This window comes from Mustela erminea, chromosome 3 (genome assembly GCF_009829155.1).
Source record: "Mustela erminea isolate mMusErm1 chromosome 3, mMusErm1.Pri, whole genome shotgun sequence".
NCBI classification, from domain to species: domain Eukaryota; kingdom Metazoa; phylum Chordata; class Mammalia; order Carnivora; family Mustelidae; genus Mustela; species Mustela erminea.
Window position 1 is genome coordinate 96,551,273 of NC_045616.1, and position 25,815 is coordinate 96,577,087.

At 35.1% G+C, this 25,815-nt stretch overlaps 1 protein-coding gene across 2 annotated transcripts in view; it reads right to left on the reverse strand.

The window, feature by feature from the left end:
- The window catches only part of ADAMTS19 (ADAM metallopeptidase with thrombospondin type 1 motif 19), a 252,739-nt gene that overhangs the window by 106,073 nt on the left and 120,851 nt on the right, over positions 1-25,815 (reverse strand). The window contains exons 9-10 of one of the 2 annotated variants that reach the window (XM_032336831.1): positions 7,193-7,333; positions 5,620-5,770 (exon numbers count right to left, since the gene is read on the reverse strand). In XM_032336831.1, the coding sequence (XP_032192722.1) occupies positions 5,620-5,770; positions 7,193-7,333 (292 nt within the window). The remainder of the gene's footprint in view (positions 1-5,619; positions 5,771-7,192; positions 7,334-25,815) is intronic. The other variant, XM_032336832.1, reaches the window with a different exon arrangement.

The window sequence follows — 25,815 nt, forward strand, 5'->3', positions numbered from 1 at the left end:
CGAGTCAGGGCTAAAGCTCAAAGGATAAGATGAAACATTGATTAGAATACAGTACACTCGGAATCATTTCCTTCAAGTTCTAGCCTTCCATAGTTTTACTGATCTTACAGGAAGGAAGGACTTAAAACTTAACAACTTCTCAATCTTGACATGTTTTATCAGTGATGCTTTCTTAGTTGCCCTAACAATTACTAGCCATCGAGGGTTACTTGATGCCACATCTTTTAAGGTCCAGATTCCTGTTGCCTCTGGAATTTCACAATGCCAAATCAGAGGATCAGATTTCTAGAATTCTTCATAAGCTACCTCATTTCAATGCCAGCCTCTTCACTGGATCAAATGAGATGTTTTAGTAGTCCATTGTCTTTGATATACTAATTTAATATAAGAAAAATGTGAAAGTGGAACTTCCCTCGTTACTTTTTTAAGTCACCATATGATTTGATCAAAGTAGGAAATTTCCTATATGATATAATATATATTCAATTCACTATGTGCCTACTCCAAACCAACGGCAGAGCCTTAGGTCTCCTGGAGGTCTTCAGATTTTTAGCTCACTAAAAAAAAAAAAAAAAAAGCAACTCTCATGCAGTCACTCTTACTGTTTCAGGGAAACACCCATACCTCTGAATTCTGAGCCAGGGTAGTAAGTTCAGGAAGCTACTCTGATGACTTGGTGCTTTTTCGAGCTGTCTCAGCCATAAGATGCTAGATGGCCTAGAAGTACCAACTGCTTAAGAATCAGGAACAAGCCATCAAGAAGTTAGCACATTAAGTCAGAAGAGTGAGGTATTACTAGAGGTTGACTAGTTTCACAAGTCTTTAAACATTATCTTTTATCTCAATAGATACCTATTCCTTTAAACACTGTGCAGACATTAAGTTATGATCCTAAGGGTAAATTTACATCATTAATTAGATCAGCATGTACATTACATTGGAATTTCTAGTGCTTGTGCATAACTATCTGTTTATACGTATGGAAAACCATACTTCTTAGCTAATTTAAGTACTATGGACCAACTACCATTTTCTCTAAGATTCTACCTGAGGGAAACATTTTAATGAGTTGCTATGAATCCTCACTTCATGCAGCCTGATACATTACTTATAATTGATGAGAAATAGGATGATCATAGGATGCCTGATTAACTCACATACAAGATGTGAAACATAAACCATCTGTCCTTATAGGCTGGTTTTTGTGTAATCACTGAGTTAATACTGAATAACATTGAGGTTATCTTCATGCTATCTTGATGTATGATATATCCAAGACTGACTATAGGTGAAAATTTAGAAGCTTTATTCCATCATTCAATTGATTCACTTCTTCATTTAACAAATATTTATTGAGCACTCTTTCAGGTGCCAGAGGGACAGTAATAAAAAGGATTGATAGATAATTTCTTCATTTACCAAGCCTGTCTTCTAAGAGACTTGTTTTGTTTGTAAACGTTGGATGACTAACTAGTACATGTAGTGACTCCATTGTATCCAAGTATGTGGCTTAACCAGGAGAACTCTCCAAATTCTACACTTCACAACTATTTCCCTCATATTTTTAAGTTATACCCCCTGACACTTGTAGGTTCAGGGATTTCCAGATAGTTCCAACTCATAGAGTACTAAATCTTGTGGGAAAAGCAAGTCAATTACATATTCTCAGACTTCTTTTACTCCCGTCTTCTGCTTTTTCATTTCCACTTTGAAAATGTCCCAACTGAGCCTTCATGATCTTGTTTTCTCTTGGTCCTATTCCCACCAACTGATGTCTTCAGAATTTTCTTTGTTGGTTTTTCCATATGTTCCTCATCTCCAAATACAGTAGTCAACAACTTCTCTGTCTCTCCTTTGTCATTTTTATCTAACTCCTTTCCTAGCAGCTCTAGCTGGATGTTTAATGATCATCTTAAACTTGAAACATGACTGAAATTTCATTCCAGGGCATTCTGTTTTCTCTTTCCATATTCCTCCTGAGATAAATGCATGGCCTGCTCTCTCACTGCCTTCAGATATCAAAATAAATGTCACCTTCTCCAGGAGGCCTTCCTAGATCATCCTATAGAAAAATAACATCATCCCCACCCTCCCAATCCCTGGTTTGACTCCCTATCCCTCTTATCTGGGTTTGCACCTTTCCAAAATACTTATTACCAACTGACGTGTTATAAATGTATTTGTTAAAATGTATGTATCAATATTTTTGCCTGTTTTTTGCAAAAAAAAATAAGCTCCATGAAAGGTGGGGTCTTTGTTTCCTGCTCTATTATTAGTGTACAGAACCGTGCTTGAAATGTACTTAGAACTCAAGAAATATCTATAAATCAGTGACTGCATTTGTCTTCAATAGCTCTATTGTTTTAGTTACTACACTCTGTACTCTGCACTAATTTGGAATTAAACTCGCGATTTTCAAGAGTTGTATCAGAAAATGATTGTGGAATTAGAGAAGTCCATTCTCTTCACTCTAAGACTGAGAAAGATAACATAGCCCAACTTCTTATTCTATAGAGTGTGCCTTAAAGAGAAAAAGGTTTTGACTAAAGTTACACAATGAATAAAAGGCAGAAACATTATTAGACTGGGTTCACGCCACTCCAACCAATGTTCTTCAATCAAACTGTGACCCAGAGGTGTTGTTTTTCCACAGCAGTCCTATTCTTTCTGGTATTGTTTTAAGAATAATTTTTAATAAATATTATACACAGAAATAAAGAAAAAACTGATTTTATCAATAAAAATGTCACACACATAAAGCTTAAAGGTAAGAAAAAGACTTTTTAAATATCCAAAACTTAATTTTATTTACAAAATATCTAGTTTAAAACATAGCAACATCCTAGGACATTGAGAAATATAGATGTAAAATCCTGTAATAAACACATTTTCAGACATGGAAGAAACTCCATGCAGGTAGGTTAGTGAGAAATAACATATAGTAGAGTACAATAACTTAGAATAATAAAATAAATCAATTAAGATATTTCTTAACCCTGATGATGCACGTGCTATAGGAGAAGAAACAAATTCAGTTAAAACACAGTATATGATTTATGATTTTCTTTTTTTTTTTTTGGAGAGAGAGAAAGAGCAAGAATACATGTGATGGGGTGAGGGCAAAGAAGGGCAGAGAGAGAGGGAGAGAGACAATCTTAAGCAGGCTCCATGCTCAGTGCTGAGCCCAATGTAGAGCTTAAGATCTCAAGACCCTGAAGTCATGACCTAAGCTGAAATCAAGAGTCCCACACTTAACCGACTGTGCCACCCATGTGTCGTGTGATCTGAAATCTATGATTTTAACCTTTAAAGAAGTTTGAGTTCCATAAGAAGCAGTAAAGCACAGCAGTTACAATGCATTCCATTGTTTGGATCTGCACCTGACACTCCCTCCTGACAGGTGTAAGAAGTTAACAGTTATATAACTTCCATAGGCCTCAAATTTTTTAAAAGATTTTATTTATTTATTTGAAAGAGAGATTACAAGTAGGCAGAGAGGCAGGGAGAGGAAGAGAGAGGGAAGCAGGCTCCATGCTGAGCAGAGAGCCTGATGTGGGCTCCCCGGATCCCAGGACCCTTAGATCATGACCTGAGCCAACGGCAAAGGCTTAACCCACTGAGCCACCCAGGTATACCAGGCCTCAAATTTTTATCTATAAAACAGAACTGAGTAGTGACTATGGCATATAATATTTATAGGAATCAAATTAGATCATAACAATCAGTAATTAATGTACTATGTGACATATATTTGAGAGTTCAAAATATTGTAGAATGGTATTAGTATAATTTAACTGCAATACAAAATAATGTCTAAAATCTCTTAAATATAAATATTTGTGAAAAATAATCTAAAATTTACCAAAATCATGTTTGCAGTTGATCATTTGCAGAGTATTTCTAACATTTGGGGTACTTTAAAAAACATGAAAATTTTATATTTATCGTTGTAATCGATTTTCTATACCACATGAACTGAAACTATAATGGTAAGCAGAAACAGCCTAGTCTGTTTTCCAAAACAATGCTAATTTCAGCATGTGGAAATATACCTCAAAACATTCATTTTGCCATGAAGATTTAAGAAAGATGACTATAACCCACTTTTTGATTGTATGAAGGCCCAGAAGGAAAGCAGAGTGAGTAACAAGTTCAAGGATGTATCCAGGCCAGATTGTACAGTCCTTTTTTTTTTAAAAAAAGGATTATACATCTATGTGTGTGAGAGAAAGAGGAGGGGCAGAGAGAGAATCTCAAGCAGAGAGAGAGAGAGAGGGAGGAGGAGCGAGAGAGAAAATCTCGAGCAGACTCCATGCTTAGCATGGATCCTGATGCGGGGCTTAATCTCACAACCTCATATCAGGACCTGAGCCAAAAGCAAGATTGGCCGCTTAACTGACTGAGCCACCCAGACACCCTGCCAACAGTTCCTTTTGGGGTCCACTACTGCTAGATGGATTCTATAGTCTACACTTCCTTCGACATGTCACATTTAACCTAGCTCTTTCCCTCCATACATTCACTTATTTCAATCTTAAGTCACTCACTGAGTGCCCAACATGTGCCAGCCACTGAGCTAGATGCTGAAGAAATTGCTCTCTGCCCTCCTGGAGCTTACCCACTGGTGTGGGAAATGGATAAGAAGAAAATAACAAGTGAACAACTCCTTGGATAAAAACTATAAAGAAGAGAGAGCATCAAATATTTCGTATGTTGCATGCTTTTTTTTACTTATAAAGGATTTTAAATATGCTGCTAGTACTCTAAAACAGCATTCTCTTCAACAAAGCCAAAGTCCTTTGAGGCAATCACAGAAACTTAGGTAGAATGAAATATAGCTACCAACTGACTCTAAGCATGACTATCAGTATATTCCTGCAATACAAAGTGTGTGTGTGTGTGTTGAGAAAAGGTGGGAATAGATGGGCAGTTAGGGGATGGGCAGCCAAAAGAAAGAAGGAAAAGTAAGAAGAACTAAAATTCTTACATCAGTCAAGAAGGTCATTTTGCTCAATCTTTCAGACTTCATATTTTCTACACTGCTACCACTGGGCTCTCTGAGTAATTTAGTGACCATTTGAATATTAATACATAGCTTACCAGCATATATCTTACCCCACATATTTACCCCTTTCCTGTAGTTTAGCTATTTAAAAATGTACTCTCTAGTTTTTGTCCTGGTAGAACATATTTTTAACATTTTATTTCCAGGGTTAAAAGATAAAAGTTTTCCTCTGCAATTACATGTTCATGTATCATTTTCAGTATATTTTTATCTGGTTCCCTACCATGTAAGAAAGGAAGACCTTTAAAATTGAAGCACTGAACTGAACAGTAGAAATACTTCCCCAGCTTCAGTGCCATTTTTAAAATTGAAATTCTTGGGTCATTCCTTCCTAACTTAGATTAAATGTCCACACCTTATTTCTATCACTTCCAAAATGCCAGGGGAAAAAATGCAGTAATCTTTTCTTAGAAAATCTCTCTTTCCAAGATTGGGGTGCTCTCCAAATAGCCACAAACTCTGAAATAAAGTCATCTTTCCCACCTCCAGTCAATGTTTCTAAACAATGAATGTGAACATACACTTAAACAATTGCATCTGGACACAACCCTTACCTGCATCTCTTGACAAAAGGAAGCCAATGGACCAAAGAGAATCTGACATTGCTCGTCAGCAGTGTATGTCATCCCTGGCAACTTGGAGGGAACCATCACGGAATTGACACTCTGGGGGTTTGTCTGTAGCAAGCAGTTACTGGCCTTTGACCTGGCAATACGCACATACGTGTAAAATTTTGAATTTCATGTAAAAACTTGTTATAATTAGCATAGCAATAGGAAACAATTTTATAATGTTAAAAATATGTTCTTACTTTGATTTATAAGTTCTACTGAATCTTCATAGAAAGCATCCCCATATGAGAATCATTTATGTACAACTATGTAAGATAATTCTAATAATAATACTAATAATATTCAAGTTAACAGAATGTTTTGGATTATAAAAGTCTTTCTTACAGATTAATTCAGCTAATCTATATAACACGGTAAAGTGGTTATTACTATACATACTTATAAGATAAGAAAACTCAGACTTGGAGCATAACTTGCTCAAAAATAATGCATAAAGGTAAGAAATCAATTATATTTGGGGACTAAGAGAATATATGGAAGGCTCTGTCAAGTGAGTATTAACTATAGATATTTCAGTACTTGACATTGTAATACAACTTCCATTTACTAGGTGACATTTAATTTTATCATGCATCTGATTCTTGTGAAGGCCACCATACAAAATCACGTATGTTCCTTAGGAACTACTCAAGGGTTACTGTTGCAGTGAGGTGGTAAGTTCACATACTACACGTTCTGTATACTGTTCTCTACACCATCACAGAATGTCCAGCATATAGCTCACACCAGAGTTACAGTAAGGCAGAAAACATTATATTTTGGTGGATTTTAATATTCATTGAACAGAAAAAGTAGGCTTGCCAACTGAAATGGTATCTCTATAGTGAACTTGGCTAGCTAGGTGCCTCTCTCTATCTTCATGAGACTTGCAGTTACTTGAAGCATCTCTCACTCACTAGCTACTTTGTAAATCATGCACTGTTTCAGCTGTTCCTTTATTACCAAAGGGATAAGTAAATAACAGGGGCTTTAAAATGAAAATTAGAACAATAATAATATTTTTCATTCCTTTTTCCAACCAGAGAGAAACTGCTCCCGCTGTTGAAAGTGGTAAAGAAGAAAATGAGGACTATTATAATGGTGACAACAATGTGTTAAGGAAAAAAAAAAAAACAGTTTAGAAGTATCACAATGGAAGGGTGGAGCTTTTGTTAAAGAGGTTCTTTGTGATAACAGATGTGCTGAGTGATGAGCAATGAGAACATTTCCAATGGGAAATTTTGAAGAGGCAATTAAATACTGTGACAGATAATTTTCCAACCTTACAAAGTGCCTTGCTCATTCTTTTATAAGAAAATGTGGAAACTAAGAAGCAGATGGGTTAAATAATATGTTCCAATTCACACTATGAGTCAGTGGAAGAGCCAAGGTTGGAAGAGACTGCCTTGATCTCTAATCTGGTGTCCTTTCCACTCTACTGTGCCACCTTCCTTCTGTAGCAGAAGCAGGCACATGTAAACATTGACAATACAACAATGGTAAATGACCTTTGTACCTTAGAAATCTTTCCAAATCTTCCTTGCTACATCGGGACCATGAAACATCACCAAGATTTTGTCCTTTAATCCATTCACCAGACATGATATGAAGACCATCAGCACATGATGGGTGGTCATTGTCATGATTAATGCCCATGCTGATTCAGAATATAATTAAAATAAAAAAATTACATTAGATAAATATATTTTAACTTTTTATAATGGCAATAAAATAACAGATAAATACTTAAAATAATGGGAGATGAATAAGTTTTAAAGGTCAAAAATAAAATAAGGTTACAGATTGATTTTTTTAAAATTTTGTTATTTTGTTAAAGGTAAATATTTTTATTTAGTAAAAAACATTTTCCCAATCAATCTGGTAAATAACATGTTTAGTCACCTCTGTCAAAATGATCTGGAGAGAAATTTTTCAGAGAAGTATATATGAAACACAGGAATAGTTAAGTTTCTAGTCAACCATACAAAATTCTTGGTTTTGCCCGGAGATCCTTTATTCATATCTTCTACCAAATCTGAAACCACATTAAAACTATTATTTTCCCCATCTGCTTCATTAGACAGTCTTCTTCCAATATAACACAATATATCCCTGGGGAACTTTCCCATTCCTAGCCGTCTTTATTTTTTCTAGTGAATCTTGAATCTGTTGCTTTAAGTTGAAACTCTATTTAAAAATCTGACTTTTCTCCAAATGGTGTACTAGGAGAACATTAAATTCATTATGTGGAAAACTGCCATATTTTCTCTTTCAAACCTCTACTTCTGTATTCTCTTTTTCTTTCACTCTCTTCCTTGTGCCTTCACTTGCAACCCAGTCTGCCAAATCAAAAACCTTCAGGTCATTTATCCCTTCTCTCAGATCATCCCCCAGGCTATTTTATTTACTCTGTGTGAGAGGGCAAGCTCTGCCAGTTCTACTTCCTAAACATTTCTCTCATCTGTCACCTTCTTTCAATTCCTTTGTTACTATTAAAAAGGATTATAAAGTATTTAGTCTCAACAATTATTACAGCATTATTGGGTTCCGTGCCTCTAAACTTTACCAACATTCTTTTTTTTTTTCCTACTCTGCCTCAGTGAAGTCTATTTAAAACACAATCCACTACCATGCCTCAACTTCCCCATTATCTGTATGGCATCTCCCAGCTCTCTAACATGATACAAAGTCTTTTTATCTTGTTCCAAATCCTTTACTGCATTTTCTTTTCAGCAAATGATTTCTAGTGTCCCAAACAGTATATTCTTTTTTATTATTTTACAATTAATTGTCATGTAGCATTTTCTGTGTCACACACCATACAAAGGGATTTATAAGTGTGAATTAAATGACTCTCTAAGGTAGGCACTGTTAAAACCCCATTTTTGCTGATGAGAAATAACTTTCCCAAGGTTCTACAGTGAGAGAGTGGAAAGTGGGGATGTCTGAAGCGAGATGGCTGGCTCTAGAATCATCGGACTGGCCGTGACACAGTTGGCATGTACAAATTCCATTCCCTCTCCCGCCCTGTCCAAAGTGCCTCTCCTTCAATGTCTTTGCCTGGATAAATTCTACTTGATCTTCAAGGCTACTGTCAATCACCCTCATGAGGTTTTCTTTCACTGACTTCCATCTTATGTATGTGTGCTCTTTGTCCTACCATTGGATTCTGTGAACAAGATTGTCAGAGCATTTTCTATGTAGCATTATCCATTTTAACTTCTGGCTAATGCTATAACTACTTCAGGGAAAGAATTTGCTCATCTCTCTAAGATCCTGGAATACTGGAATGATACTCTATAAACCGACTTAGAAGCTGAATCAAGTCACCATGTAGAACCACTTCTATTGCAAGACAACGTTCATAAAATCTCCACTGAATTCTTATAATGAAGGTTAATAGTGAAGACACAGGAAAAGGAAAGATTCAGTTTTGTAAAAGCCAAGTTTGAATTGATGGCAGGATAGTCAAGGGCTCCCTTTTCTCATTCTGTATCATGTAGATAATAAAATAGTCTTTCATAATAAAAATAGCAAATAGCTAAAATAGCTACTTTACATTTTAAAATGCTAATAAAATAATTATTATAGAAGCTGCCAAGGGACATCACAACTGGACTACCTATGTGTTCTCAAAGCAAAATAAGAATTTTGATGACAATCAAATTGCTTTTTCATTGAGATAAATTAAAACTTTAAATCAAAATTGTTATACTGATTATGTTTTTTGAAAGAAGAAAATGATATGGCTAGAATAGTAATTAATTTCTGAGTTAAAAATAATGAATGAGGAAATCACTGTGTTTGCTAACTTTTGAAAACTCCCAAAATTCTGGTCTAAATTAAACTTAAAATACATGACTGGATATCATTTTCCATATTTTCGTGTTAGAAAAATTCAGCTCTAGGTTGAACCATATTTTTCACTCCTATTCTAATTAATGTCTTTAAATATGGTCTGTATCAACACACATTAATATGATGACTGACAGATTAGGAAGACACATTTTTTCATACCTTGACAATAAAAAGGAAAAGTAAGAGATGATGTGGAGTAGGTATGGACCAGTTTAGCTACTGAGAGGCACGGTGAAAGATGTTGAAGTTGAAAGAGATGTAAATTCTGAATCTCCCATCCCCTTATTAATGGAACTTGAGACAAGCAAATAATAACAAAGAAATAAATGTGCCTCAGTTTCCTCACTTATGAAGTATACTTTTCTAACTGGTTGTTAGGGAAATTACATGAGGATGATGTAAAATACCTGCACAGTGCCTGGAATACAGTAAGAACCCATGATGATTCTTTCTATGGGGGCGAGAAATCTTAACATTCTTACTTGTCAAAAAGCACAAAAAGGTAAACATAATGATGTGCAATTTGCGGTATTTGTGGAAGTTGCTTTGCAGGAAGTTGTAGACTTAAAGGAAAGCCAAATAAAGAATAACAGCAAGAATTTGTTTTGCTCTGATGTTAAAATAAGAAAATGCAGAGGTGCATGGGTGGCTCAGTCGGTTAAGCATCTGCCTTCAGCTCAGGTCATGGTCCTGGGGTCCTGGGATCAAACCCAGTGTCAGGCTCCCTGCTTAACAGGGAGCCTGCTTCTCCTTCTCCTTCTGCCTGCCATTCTGCCTACTTGTACTGTGTGTGTGTGTGTGTGTGTGTGTGTGTGTGTAATAAATAAATAAAATCTTCCAAAAAAGAAAAGAAAAAGAAAAGAAACTGTAAATGAGGCAGAATCTCACAAATTGAATAAAATGCCTTAATGCATTTCTAACAGTATGGTTCAGATGCAGTCCTTGCCAAGATCACCATGTCACCTCCACTAGGGAGGAATTCTGGCTGCAGCACACGTGGCTGGGTGACCCTGTTTTATCAACAGCTACTTGCCTCGTGGAACATGCTCAGCTCTTCCATCTGTGGTGGTACAGTCTTTCAAACCGTACACAAATACTATTACTTCTGAAAGGCAACTGGTCTTTTTCAGAAAAAATAAAACTTCTTAAATAATATGTCTATTTGAGAGAAGGAGAGGTTTTGTTTCCAAGATTTAGCAATTTGGACATTTTCCCAAAGTAGTACAATGTGATTTTCCAAATTGGAAAGATGACAACTTCTCATCTAGATGATCATTTTCCTTTTGGGATCCTGATTCTCATGTAAGCAATTAGCTCTAGCCATGGAGAGATGTGATGATTCAAACATTGTTTACCATTAGTTCAATTTTCCTAAAGCTATTTAACTTGTAACAGAGAAGATTATCATTAAACTGGGATGGGCATCTTTTTTTTTTTTTTTAACCACACATCTGGAACTATCCGGAAACACTGCTTAGTTCCAATTCTACAGATTTGAAATAAAATAAACTGTGAACTTTTATCTGCACCAGTCACTGTATTAATCATTTATGATGATGATATCATTTAATTCTCACAATATCCCCTTCGGGTTTCTATTATCATGACTTCTATTCTCTACATGAAGAATGTGCAGAGGTTAATGGTGGAGTTGGGACTCAGAGCCAGGCAATCTGATGGTCAGGCAGAGAGATCTCCAGACAACCAAACTATAGTGGATCAAAACTCTCCCATTTATGCATACGATTTTTTTTGTTTTTCCTGAATAATTTTAAATGTCTACTCTCTGTTAGCAGAAATACACCTCCACATATATAGTTCTAAAACCAAGTCTCATGCATTGTATGGAAAACATTCTAAAAGTAAGATATTAGCAACACCTCTCCTTGTACTGTGCAACTGAGCTACATTTTAATAATCTCAGTTTAAATTCATTTTGACAAAGAGCCTTGGGCAAATAAACTCTCCACTAACATTGTACATGGTTGTCAAGTCAACTGAAAAAATATTTTTATCTTATAAAACTTCTCAACTTGTTTAAAAGTCACTGCCAGGAAGTTTTGTGATATCCTGCGGAAAGCTGGAGAAACATTTGGATTTTGAAGATGGTCCCTTTTGATGTTTAAAGAGTTAGAGAGGAGAACATTTATGAACTCACTCACATATTTTACATAATTCAGAAAGGATCAGATTTGTAAACAGTAGTTCTTTAGAAGAGTAAACTTTTTTGTGTTAAATACATTAAATAATTTGTCATGAGGTATTATTTCACACTAAAAGTCCATATATCATATGGAAAATTTTATTTTAAAAAAAGAAACAAACTGTCACAATGTCTAAGTGGAACTGTATTCTATTTCCAAGAAATGACAATTTCATACAATTCTGTGGCTGCGTCTGGTGTAAGTTCACTGCTTATGGGGAAAAAAAAATCTAAATATGTTTATTACTTTTTAGATTTTAAATAATTTTAATCATTTAAATTTCATTCTTCATTAAACAGTTAAATATGTACCTCTGTTGGAAGTCAAAAGTCAAAGCAAAGCAAGTCGGCAACAGTTAAAATTAAAACAAACAAACAAAAAAGTAGTGGTACCAAAAGAGGGACTCCTTTTGATTTTACTGTACATTCTATGCCAGGTTTATCTAGGAACTGGACAAATCCTTGTTGAGAATGTGCTGTATGCCGGGTCCTATACCAAGTTGGGGTCATAAAAATTAGTATTAAAGATCCAGTTCCTACCCTCAAGGAGTGTACCATCTATTGGGGGTAGGACACAATATCCTTTGCTCTTAGGAAGTGAACATATGCCTGGATCCTGTTAGTTCTGTCTTCCTTAAAGCTCTCCCACCTAATTATATCAACCAAGACAAGCACTAATTCTCACTTCTGGACTCTTGTAATGTTTAACGGACCTCGTGCCTGTTAACTCTTTGCTTTATTAAACCATGTCTTAATTGCCTTAGCTTGTTATGAATACATTAATATAAAAACAGTTTCCTAGGCAATTTTTTTTTTTTAAGATAGAGGGTGAATGGGGGAGGGGAGAGGAGAAAGAGAGAATCTTAAGGAGACTCCCCGCTGAGTGCGGAGCCTGAAGACGGGCTCATTCTCATGACCCTGAGATCATGACTCTACCCGAAACCAAGAGTTAGATGCCGAACCCACTGAACCACCCGGGTACCACCTGCCTCCATGCAAAATATTTTAATATTCCTTGGCAAGCAGTGATACTGAAAATGGGAATAATGAAACATGTACATCAAAGTCCTAGGGCATGCTGATGTTGGGTTAGTTAAAATGCAGAGTTCTGGGTCCTGCCACAGTGGATTGAAAGAGACTATCTAGAGATAAGGCCTAAGAAATTATTTTTTAATTTACTTTATAGATGATGCTTATTGAAAATTATAAGAAGCCATGATCTGTAGGACAAAACCACAAGCTTTTATCTTATTTTTCTTTTCTTTTTTTTTTTTTAAAGATTTTATTTTTATTTATTTGACAGAGGGAGATCACAAGTAGACAGAGAGGCAGGCAGAGAGAGAGAGAGAGGGAAGCAGGCCCTCCGCTGAGCAGAGAGCCCAATGCGGGACTCGATCCCAGGACCCCGAGATCATGACCTGAGCCGAAGGCAGCGGCTTAACCCACTGAGCCACCCAGGCGCCCATTATTTTTCAAGTGATCTGTAAACTGACTTCAATCTAATTTTCACTGGAACAGTTAATTCTCCCCTGTCATTTTGTACAGTCCCTTCTTATCAGAATGCTTTCCCCAGATTATCTATATTTACAAATGCAACTCAGATTTTAAGACCTCCTTGCTGTATAAAGGGGCCTTCAATAAATTCTAGCATATATTTCCCATGATTGTTAACTTCGGTGGTTTTCAAATATATGGCAGGTGTACATATCAGAACTACCTTCTATTTCTGGCGAACTCTAAGTAATACATATAAACTCTCACCATCTAGAATTTAAGTGTTTGGACAACAAGAATTCTTGACACTAAATAAATGTCCACAGACTTACTAGCTGAGAGCGAATCATAGAAGCAACTGAATAGTCTGTAAATTTGACAGCAAGTTGAAAATAACATGGCCTCTTCCTAACTTAGAGGAATTATAAACCTGAAAAGTCTACAGATGATCTGCTCAAGGAAGGTTACTTGCCTGACCCTGGACCACACATTTGCCAGGATACATTAGAGAAATGAAAACAGAAAGCCAATTCTTATAAGACCATTCATTAGCTGGGTGATTTTTTCCCTTCTTCCACCTACTCACTCTGACATCCAAACCTACATTTGGAGAGAGTCTGTTGCAGGAATGCTGCCACATCTGTACTGGCTGAAATCCCATAATGATTATTAACTTGGACAAAGTACTTATTACTCTAACTGGTATCATTGTCTAAACAATGGATCAAATACAAAAGCTATGTTAGTGATCTACAAGGATCTCCATAATCTCACTTCCTGCCAACCCAGTAAGAATTCTGAAGAATATGAAATTAGTTCCTTGAATGAAGAGAGACATATTTGGCCAATGGGAGTCAAAGATCTCTTTTTACATTACAGCATTCATAAAAATAAACACACTACTTCTAATTATTATTATTATTCATGCACTCTGTATTATGTGTCAACCACTATTCCATGCAATTAAAGCATGAACAATTGAACAATGAATCTTGAAAGGAAAACTTATCCAAATTGTAGGGATGAAGAAAATTAATACAGACACATTGACTTGCCTCAAGTTTATTCAGTGAGTACCTGGCATGACAAGAATTCAAGCCCAGGTCTATTTCTCTAATATACTTTCCCTAGCACTTGCCCACTAAGTAGTTTCTAACCTTATTAGCCAAGGCATGTAGAGGTATCCACAGGAAGTAGCCACAGGAAGATACTTGTGACTTCTGCTATAGGGAATCCTAAAGGGTATAATGTGGTAAAGGATACAATATATTTACATGTGGCCACTAACAATTTTAGTAGGTCAAGGAACATTAATTAAAGAATAATTAAACTTGAACATTTTAAGGAGCCGTGGATTTCTAGGGGTAATTAGGGTATAGTTTTTTTTTTTTTTATTATTACAGTAATTTGTTATTGGTTACTATATTCCCATCCTAACAGTCCTAGATTATGATGTATTGCCTTTATTTTCATTTCTCATTTACTCTTTACTGTTTGTTTACTGATCCTTTAGAATATATCCTCTCTTTCTTATGGTAGATGCACATTAATATAGATTGAAAGCAAAATTTTTACTCCCTTCTGAAAGGTACTCTTCTGGCAAGCAGAGAGAGATTAGCCAAATTTTGGTTTGATAGGCTGTCTCCTAGGACATATGCTAGCTTCTTATTGAATTAGCAGAATGGAATATTACTCAGCCATCAGAAAGGGTGAATACCCAACATTTGCATCAACTTGGATGGGACTGGAGATTATGCTGAGTGAAATAAGTAAAACAGAGAAAGTCAGTCATTATATGGTTTCACTTATTTGTGGAACATGAGGAATAGCATGGAGGACATTAGGAGAAGGAAGGAGAAAATGAAGGGGGGCGGGATCCAGAGAGGGAGATGAACCACGAGAGACTAAGGACTCCGGGAACAAAATGAGGGTTTTAGAGGGGAGGGGGATGAGGGAATGAGTCAGTTTGGTGATGAGTGTTAAGGAGGGTACAGATTGCATTGAGCACTGGGTATTATACGCAAACAGTGAATCATGGAACACTCCATCAAAAACTAACGGTGTATTGTATGGTGACAATACACAGCATAGCAGTACATAACACAATAAAAAATTAAAAAAAAAGAATTAGCAGAATTTTAGATTAAATAATCAAAATAGCTAAAGTGCTGGATTTGACCCTTCCAAGTCCACAACTTCAGGACTTACACGAAATAGATGGAGAGGCCTGTACCCGTACTTCAAGGTAGACTCATCATAACAGGTATATAATATAACTATTGCATTTCCACATAGTTAATTTTATATAGGAATACAAAATATCATCAGGTACCAAAAATATTTTGCCATTTTATATTTATACAGTTATAAAACTACACATTTTTTCCTCTCAGTTAAGGCAACTACATTCCTTGACCCAAACGAATTCTCCTTTTCTACTTCTGGAACTCAACTATCCTCTACTTTGAATTTCAAGAGGACTGCCCAAGAGACGAGTAGTTGTACAACAAATGCTTACACATTCAAACACATGTTTGAGTGCCCATGTTGTACAACGCACTCAACACTGTGAGGAGAAAAAAAAATGTATCAGACAGTAAGTTTATTTTTCACAGAGTCTGCTGCTCAGTATGATATGTGTGTAGGGGGTTGTAAATATCAGTACAAACCAATATATATTAGGAATTAAGTGGTATTTACAATTAATAATACAAAGGAGCTAAAAAAGGAAATATATTTCCAGCCAGACTTTTAGGTTTAATTTCAGAAAAAGTGATAGCTTTTGCCTTGTCCATTAACAGATAAGTAAAATTGCAAGAGATATAAATCAGCGGGACTGGGAGTTGAAATAAGAAAAATGCATTAAGAAAGAAAGTTTGAAAGTTATGGATCATTTACATTCATGATATAGAGAAGTGGATTATACATTGAGAAAAGTAGACTGGGACCACTATAAAACCCATGAATCTAAGGCAAAGGAATTTGGAGTTCACTTATTTGGAGGAAAAGGGCAATGAAGATTTCTGAACTAATGGGTGAGACAGATCCGAAAGATAAAGCACTACAGTGTAAAGACCAAGGAAGCACGTGTTGCAATAGTCCAAGCCTGGAAGAAGGACAGAAGAAGTAACAGACAGATGTAAAGCTTTCTTTTGAAAAATGAGTAGAATTTGGCAACTGATTATGAGAGGAATTAAAGGGAGAAAGAATTAAACATGTTGCAGATGTCTGAGCTGAAGAACTGATAGCTGATGCCAGTAACAGAAATGCAGATGTCTGAAGAAACAGGTTTATAACCTGGTCCTACCCTTGGTTCTATTCCAGGCACAGTTTCCAGCAGAGTATGTAAGCAAATGTCATTGATTTCAAAGCCTTGTTAGTTCACAAGACACCTGCATTCTTGGTACTCTGACAATACTTAAAACTTCAGCAGGTGCCTTAAATATTTATTGCCTTCAAGGAGCTAACTTTGCATATTTATTGCCTCATTATTCTCCCAGTTCTGAACAAACTCCTGAATTGCCAACTTGGTGGAAAAGCCGTGGCTCTACTCCAAAGTTCAGTAATATCGATTAGTCTTTCCTCCTGGTTCAACAAGTAAAACAAAACCCAAAAACACATAAGCATTTTTTTGGCCTATCAAAAAATGTTCTGTGTTTTTATAATGAAATGATTTATAATTTCCCCTAACTTATGTAATTTTATCCACTCAACAGCTCTGCAAAGTAGGCAATCTAATGGCCATATGAAAGGTTTAATCAGGAAATAAATGATATATGTTTAATGCACTTTCAACTTATCAAAATACCTAACTCTGCTAGAGCTTTTTTATTTTCTTGACACTGTTACAAGTATTAAGGCATCATAAATGTGTTAAAATCAAATTACAAAATGGTGTCACATACCAATCTCAAGATAGAGTTTTTTTGTTTGTTGTTTGTTTTGTTTTGTTTTGTTTTTTAAAGATTTTATTTATTTGACAGAGAGAAATCACAAGTAGACAGAGAGGCAGGCAGAGAGAAAGAGGGAAGCAGACTCCCTGCTGAGCAGAGAGCCCGATGTGGGACTCGATCCCAGGACCCTGAGATCATGACCTGAGTCGAAGGCAGCGGCTTAACCCACTGAGCCACCCAGGCGCCCCTCAAGATAGAGTTTTGTCCACAACTTTATGTTCCCTGGACTATTTTAAAAATACAACATACCTTAAAAGGGCATTTTCTATGTATAGGAAAAGAAAGTATTGAGCCATCAGATACTAATTGCCAAAAAATAAGTATTGTTTTATTAATGTAAAACAGTGACCATTTTCAACTCTTTATGATTATTTTAATTGGCTGCATATTTTTTAAGTAATGGACCCAACTTCAGCTACTCAGAAAAAGGTGAGATGTTCAACTCTTCTAGCAAGCAAAGAAACACAAATACAATTCAATTAGAATGTAAAAACTTGTTATACTCAAAGCTTGCAAAAGGAGCTGTCCTCTAAATCTGGAAAACTACTGCCACATGGCCTCCAAAAATAGTACACCACTTCCTACTCCTCTCAAAAACGTATAAGAATATCTGTTTCCCCACACATTGCAATGCTTTACACTCACTTACTCTGTTATCAAAATATTGCTTAACAGCTCTTTATTGAGCACATAGGAAGGTGTTAGACAATGTCAAATAACAAGAGCCACAAAAAAGAACAGAAACAAACAAACAAACAAAAAAACAAGACACAGCCCCTGTCCTTGGGAACCACAATCTAATTACACACTGAGAGATCAAATAATGAGATAAAAATAATGTAAACCTACAACAGTGAAAAAATTAGGAATGAAAACTACAGAGAGCTTACAAGAACATATGTTAAGAGATTTAACCTATCCATAGAGTACTTTTTTGTGAAGAAATGATCTGAGAGAATGTAAAAAAATGGGGTAGAAGACAGGAAGAGTTTCCCCGCCAAGGGAAAGAATGGTCCTTATAGTGGAAGTCAATATGGATTAATCTATAGATCTCTGTGATCTGACGGGTGCAAGGGGAACTGCTGTTCTGAACTGGCATTCTATGAATGATGCTAAGTTTTTGTTTGTTTTAAAGCCATGGAGAGATCCCCTTGAGCTGTGTGGTGCCATTTTGTTCTAATGGGGCTTTTGTCACTTTTTGTATTGAATTGTAGGAGCTCTATAGTACTAAGGAAAATACTTCCAACTTGCAAATACTTTCACTGATGGCAATTTATCTTCTGACCATCGTGTTTCTTCCCTTGCAATGATGTTTGAGTCGTTAATTTTATGTGACTTTTCCTTCAATATTTCTAGATTTCATATCTAGAATGACAGACATTCCCTACTAAAAGACAAAAATAGAAAACAAGCCAACAAAACGAAAAATATCAACGTATGCAATCATTTTCATGTGTTTTGATGTAATATATAATGTATAGAATTAGATTCCTGTTTTATCTATACACTTTTTTTTTTTTTTTTGAGAGAGAGAGAGAGAGAGAGAGAGAGAAAGTGCACGTGTTTGTGGGGAGGTTGGAGAAGCAGAGAGGGGGACGGAAAGAGAAGATCTTAGGCAGTCTCCTAAGCATGGAACCCAAAGCGGGGGGGCTCAATTTCATGATCCTGAAATCATGAACTGTAATCAAAAGTTGGACACTTCACCAACTGAGTCACTCAGGCACCCCAGATTCCTGTTATTTATTTTTACTGAATGATTCATTTCTTTCCACTGATTATAGGTGCAGCTTTTATTATATACTACATTTCTACATCTTTTCCTACCTATAAGTTTATTTTTGTTACTCTCTCTTCCATTGACTTATTTCTTTATTCAAGCACTAACACAAACTGCTTTACCTACTATGAAATGTATTGGTATCTGGGAGAGTTCACCCTTCTCCTACCCATTTTTTTTTCTTTTTTAACAAGATTCTTATGTTGATCCACATGGGATATACAATTGGTATGTCTAATTACAAAAAAAAAAGAAAAAATTTTAAGGGCATTTTTGGGCAGGTCACATTAAATTTATATATAGATAATTGTCATTTTATAATATTGACTGGTCCTATCCCAAACCTGAAAATGTCTTTCCATTTATTTAAACCACTTTTATGACTCTCTCTGTGGATATAAATTCTTCTTTTTATAAGTCTTGTACATTCCTCTGTAAGTATTTTCCTAAGTATTTTATCTTTTTTTTATTTTATCTTTTGCAATCTTTAATATAAATGGATTTTTTTTCTTTCTTTATAGTGTCCAAGTGGCTACTGCTTATGTACTGAAAAGCAAAAATTTTTATATATTTTTGCAACAGGCCAAAAAAATTCTCTTGTTCTAATAGAACATTTTTTTAGTAGGTTGTCTTGAGTTTCCCAATTACACAAATAATGCTTATTTTGCCATTTCTTTCTAGTTTTAATTTATTTTTAAAATTATGAAATATTTTCAGAAAACAAGTATGTGTTATATATACATTTACACACACTATATATATTTTTGTGTGTGTATATATGTTACATAGTCTAATACAACTTGAGCATTAAGGGAAACCATCACACAAATAAAAAATCTTAACAATGTGATCAATTCTAAGATCCATGTCAAATCTTTCAATCAGGTCTCCTGTTTCTGCCTTCAAAAGAAGGCACAAAGTATGTACTGTTTTAGAAATCATTTCAATCCTGAAGTCCTAAATATAGTGTCATATATTTTCTCTTAAAAGTCTTGTCTGTGACATATCAGAGTTTATTTTATCCAGAATTTATTTTTATAAGTAATCTGAAGGTATCCAATTTCATTTTTATATGTGCAGTAAACTAATTGCATCATCGCGTTTTTCTGAAAAGTCAACTTTCTCTACTGATCTGCCAAAACCTTGTTCAAACATCAGGTTTTCATGTAGGCATGGACCTGTTTATGACTCTGTATTTTGTTCCATTGGCCCATATCCGTCCCTATTTGCATAAATGTCAAAATGTCTTAGGTACTATACTTTTGAAATCGGTCTTGATTTCTGTTAGGGAAAGATTCCCATATTGTTCTCCTTCTCATCCTTCTCTGTCTGCGCCTCTATCTGCATCTCTACCTTCTCCAATTAAGTTTTGGCTATTTTGTCTATTTGTAATTAAATACACATTTTGAAAATATTTACCAACCACAATATAAGAAGCTGTAGGGGTCTATGTACTGGAATTTCCATGAATCTCTAAATCGTTTACAGCAGAATTGACATCTGAAGAGAATAATTTATCCACAAACATGGTTTATTTTCATTGACACAAATTTAATATACTTTTTGTTGGATTCATTCCTATGTACTTGGTGTCTCTATTGCTATAGTAAACAGTATTCTCTTTGTTAATGGCATTATGCATTTTTGTGTTGATCGCTGATTTGTGTATATTTACCTTATATTTAATAATCTTACTAAATTCATAAATTAATTCCATACTCCTAGATTATGTTTTTATAGGGAATCATACTATTTGCAAATTAAAGTAGGTACATTTCTCCCATTCTCATCTCTACAGCTCTTCTTTATTTTTCTGTCATGCTTTGGGTCTCCAGTACACATACAGAGGTAGTAAGATCCTTGTGATTTTCTCAATTTTGTAGAAATATTTCTAATGTTTTGCCATTAAGAATGATGTTTCTCAGGGGTGCCTGGGTGGCTCAGTTGTTTAAGCGTCTGACTCTTGATTTCAGCTCAGGTGCTTCTCTCAGGGTTGTGAGTTCAAGTCTTGTGTGTGGCTCTATGCTGGGCATGGTGCCTACTTTTTAAAAAAATGATGTTTCCTATCAATTTTGGTAAATACAATATCATTAAAATTTATCTTATTGGTTTCTTATTGGACATCTACTAAGATACTATAGTTTCTATCTCTAATCTGTTCATGTGGGTATTAAGTTTTTTAAATGACAAATGACCTTTGCTATCCTGCCACAAAGCCAACTTTATTCCCTTGTATTACTTTGTTTACAGTGTTGCTTTATTTTGAAAATTTTTTTTCATTTTTTCATCATTCTCAGATAAGAAAGGACTGTAGCTTTTTTTCCTCGTAATTGTACTTATTGCTTTTTATTTTTAAGATTTTACTTTTTTATTTGACAGAAAGAGTACAGTAAGCAGGGAGAGTGAGTGGCAGGCAGAAGGAGAGGGAGAAGCAGGATCCCCAAGGAGCAGGCAGCTCGATGTGGGTCTCTATTCCAGGACCCCGGGATCATGACCTCAGCAGAAGGCAGACGCTTAACTGACTGAGCCACAGAGGCACACCTCCCCTTATTGATTTTTATATTATATTAATACTAGCCTCAAATATGAGTTGTAGGGTGTTCCTTTATTTTCTAGAAAAACTAGATTAATGTTAGCATTATTTATTCATTGAACCTATTTCTGTCTGAACTGGTGTTTTCTTTGCGAAGATTTTAATGCACTGACACAATTCCTTTAAATGGTTATATGGCTTTATGTCCTTCTGTTTTCTTAGAATTTTCCCATTTCATCTGTTTTTAATTTTCTCATGATAGTATTCATTGTATGTTCTTAGTGTCTTTTAAATACCTTTGGTATCTGTTATGCCACCTTTTCTCATTTCTAATACTGATGAATTGTGCATTTTCTTCCTTGATCAAGTTTATATTTGTTAATTTTATTTGCATTTTATAATTTTGACTTTGCTTTTCAATTTCATTGTATTTTTCTATTTTATTAGTTCCTACTCCTTCCAGTTTCTCTCTTCTAATACGTTTTACTTTGTTATTATTTTTCTAACCTCTTAATATGAAAACTTAAGGTCATTAATTTCATAATTTAGTTTTTATATATGTGTTTAAAGTTACTCGTTTTCTTCTATGTGCTGCTTTATCGGTAATGCTACAAACCTGTGAAGTGGTATATTTGTTATTGTTTAAAACTGAAAGTTCTCTAGTTTCTCTAATGATTTCTTCTTTGATCTGTGGTTTTTTCAAAAGTACACTTATAAATTTCTTAATGTATGCATTTCTTAGTTTTCTTTTTGTTATCGGTTGCTTAACTAAATCGTATTGTAATAAGAAAAGTTTGTCTGTATATTAATTTTAGGACACTTGTTTAGACTTAAAGAATAAAATGATATATGGTCCTTCTTCATGAATATCTGGTATGTTTTGAAAGAGCAGGTTTTCCTTATTAATTGGCTGCAGGTTTTATATTTGCCCAGTCTATCAATCTTTCTAGTTGTTTAAAATCTTTTCTCTTCCACTGAGATCTTTCTGTTCAGTTGATCTAACAGTTATAAAGTGCTGTGGTAAAACAACCTACTATTGGGGCCTGGGTGATTCCGTTGGTTAAGCATCTGACTCTTGATCTCAGGGTTGTGAATTTGAACCCCATGCTGGGCTCCACCTGTGTGTGGAATCTACTTAAAAAACAAAAACAAACAAAAAGCAAAACAACAACAACAAACCCCCCTACTATGATAGTGGTTATTTAACTGTTTTGTTAATTTGTCCATTTATGTTTTGAAGCTCTGTAATTAGAATCCGTTTCACCTAGATGGATTATTTTTTTTTCCATTCCATGACCTCATCCAAATTATTTGCTTCCAGGAGGCTGGAAATACACATTGCCATGTGAGGGGCCATGAAACTTTGGCTCCCATTTACCAGAGTGCATTCAACCCTTAGCTCCTCCATCCAGTACCAAGATTTAGACCACAGTGAATGAGAAATTCCAGCTCTTTTATATGGAAAGATCCTACCTCTCTAACATGTGTAAGTTTCTCCTTCTGGCTCTTTATCTTGGCTATTTATATATAAAAAGAAAATTTTCCTTTTGGGATTTTTGAGCATTTGTATGGGAATGGGAGACTCCAATGTCTTTTCAACTTCCACTCAATCCAAATCTTAATGTGAATCCTCCTGTGAATTTTCAATGTGAAAATAAATGCCAACATATTACTTAGATATAACAAGGAAGTTCTGTAGGAGGAGTATTTTTTTCATTTCTGCTAGAAAATTAGTACATTTGTATATTCAGCTCTTCATTAAGACACAGGAGGTTATACAAACTACACTTCTCAAAAAACAAATTTATCTTCACTTAATAAATACATTTTTGAGTTCATGCTATGCCAAGTATGTAAATATTATTATTCTAGGATGCTGGGAATATAATAGTGAACTAAGGAGGTAAGAATTCACTACATACATAGACATAAATTGATAGATAGACAAATATATAGTTGGGATTGGAAAAGTTTGAGGAAAAAAATAAAAGCAGGAAGAGGGTCATAAGCTGGGGCTGTGGTTCTGTCTACATTCTTAAGAAATGTTAACAGAAAGGTCTCACTGAGAAGGTGATAGTTGAGCAGATACCTAAGAAGAAAGGCAAAGGCTTTGAAGTGGGTGTTTTGAATTACAGAAAAGAAGCTGATGCATCTGGAGCCCTGTTAGTAATAATCCACATAAGAGATGATGGTGGTTTGTTCCAGAATGGCAATGGTAGAATTAGTGAGATACAAATAGAATATGGACATATTATGAAGGCAGCTTCAACATTCACGGACTGAATGTGCAAAGTGAGAAACAGAGGGCCTAAGGATAGTTTTACCATGTTTGGTTGAGCAACTAGTAGGATGGAGCTTCCAATTATTGTGATAGGAAAACCTAAGGGGTAAGCCCTTCTAGATTGCGGGGAGTCATTTCTGTACATGCATAATAGAATAAAGTCTCACTCCATGTGGTCTTGGGTATATTTACAAATACACATTATTTTTATAAAACTTTACCTGATAATTTATTAAAAGTTTCATACAATATTTAAAAACAGTCTAAACACTCTGTGCATATAGCACTTTTCTCTAACAAATTTTCATTGACATTCTATGTGTAAGACTATTTTACTATGAAAATTAATATATTAAAGCATTCACTTATTTTATACATATTTACTGCATGCCTAATATGTCCCAAGTACTATGAAATGCATTAGGAATCCCACAATAATAAAAAATGGGCATGGTTCATTACCTCTTGGAGCTTACAGTCTGTGATAGATGAATGAATGTACATTTATAAAGAGATAATGCCATTAAGTGTTTAAGAGAGACTAACCTACACAGAACACATCCTGTAGCAAATAGTTATTTATATAATATATGAATTATGATCAGTAAGAGATAATAATGTGGCTGCAGTGCTGACAATAAGAGGGAGCCCATGTGAGGTATGGCTGAAGAGATGAGGTAGAGACAGATAATACAGAACTAGCCCACCACTAAGTTGAGTAAATTTAAGGTACCTCGAAGTTTATTTCAGGGGGCACTGGGTGGGTCAGTTGATTAAGCGATCAACTCAGTTTCAGCTCAGGTTGTTATCTCATGGTTGTGGGACTGAGCCCAATGACAGGCTCTGAGCTGGATATTGAGTCTACTTGAGATTCATTCCCTCCCTCCCCCTCAGTCCCTTCCCCTCCCCACTAATGTACATATACTCTCTCTCTTTAAAAAAAAAATATCTCTCAGGATCTGTGGCATAGTATAGTAACTAACAATATGAACTCTGGATTTGGATAATTTGAACATCTACTTGGGCACTGAATTAGCTGTGTAAACTTTGGCAATCAACTTCTCTAGAATAAAGCTAATATTATTACTACCTTTCCTCTGCAGGAGGGCGCAGAAGCCTTTGGTCTTGATGTACTAAGTGTAGTTTTGTTGTCCAATAAATATCCAGATTTAGCAAGGTCAGATAAATACTCATAGGATTATATTACTAACATTACCTTTAAAATTGTTATTTCCCTGATAATTTATATAATCATAATATCTAAGTCCTGGGGATAAATTTTAGTAAGAGCTTGCCCAATATGAGAGGCTATTCTGCTTTCGGTTGGAATTCACAGAGAGGATTGAGTTATTTATGGCCATAAAGAAAAAAAGGATGTGATATGTATATATACTATGTATTTATATTTTTTGTTATATAAATTATATAAGTATATATGATACACACAATATAGTGATGTTTTATTATAAGATATATATGTAAATATGTGTATATATATATATATCAAAACAATCTATAACACTGCTATTTGTACAAAAAAATGACTTGTATTATTGGCAAAGAATTGTGTTGCAGAATTTACAGCTAAAAGTACTTCACAAATACATGAGAACAGATGTATACAATTCAATTACAGACCACCTTTTAGGCTAAAAATAACAATACTGGGCTTTCTACCAACTCAAACATAACTTCCATGCAGCAATACCTTAGAGTAAGTATTATGTGGCAGGGATATTCAGAGTATGGTTTGTGCCCTGGCTGCCAGAAGACGAACTCTTTTTTACAGATTTGTATCTAGATAAGTAGCTGGCATGAGAATGTAAATCAGCTATATCACTAAGCACACAGTTGAATTGAGCTGACTGTATTTTCTCTCTTTTTTTCCCCCTCCTTTCAAGACTTTTTCAATGGAGCAAGCAATGTGCTGCATTCTGGCATAGCCCTTACATCATCAGAGACCACATTCTGAACAGTAAGACAATTTATTGAGCAGTTAATGAACAATCATATTTAATGGAGAGAACTTTACTACATACA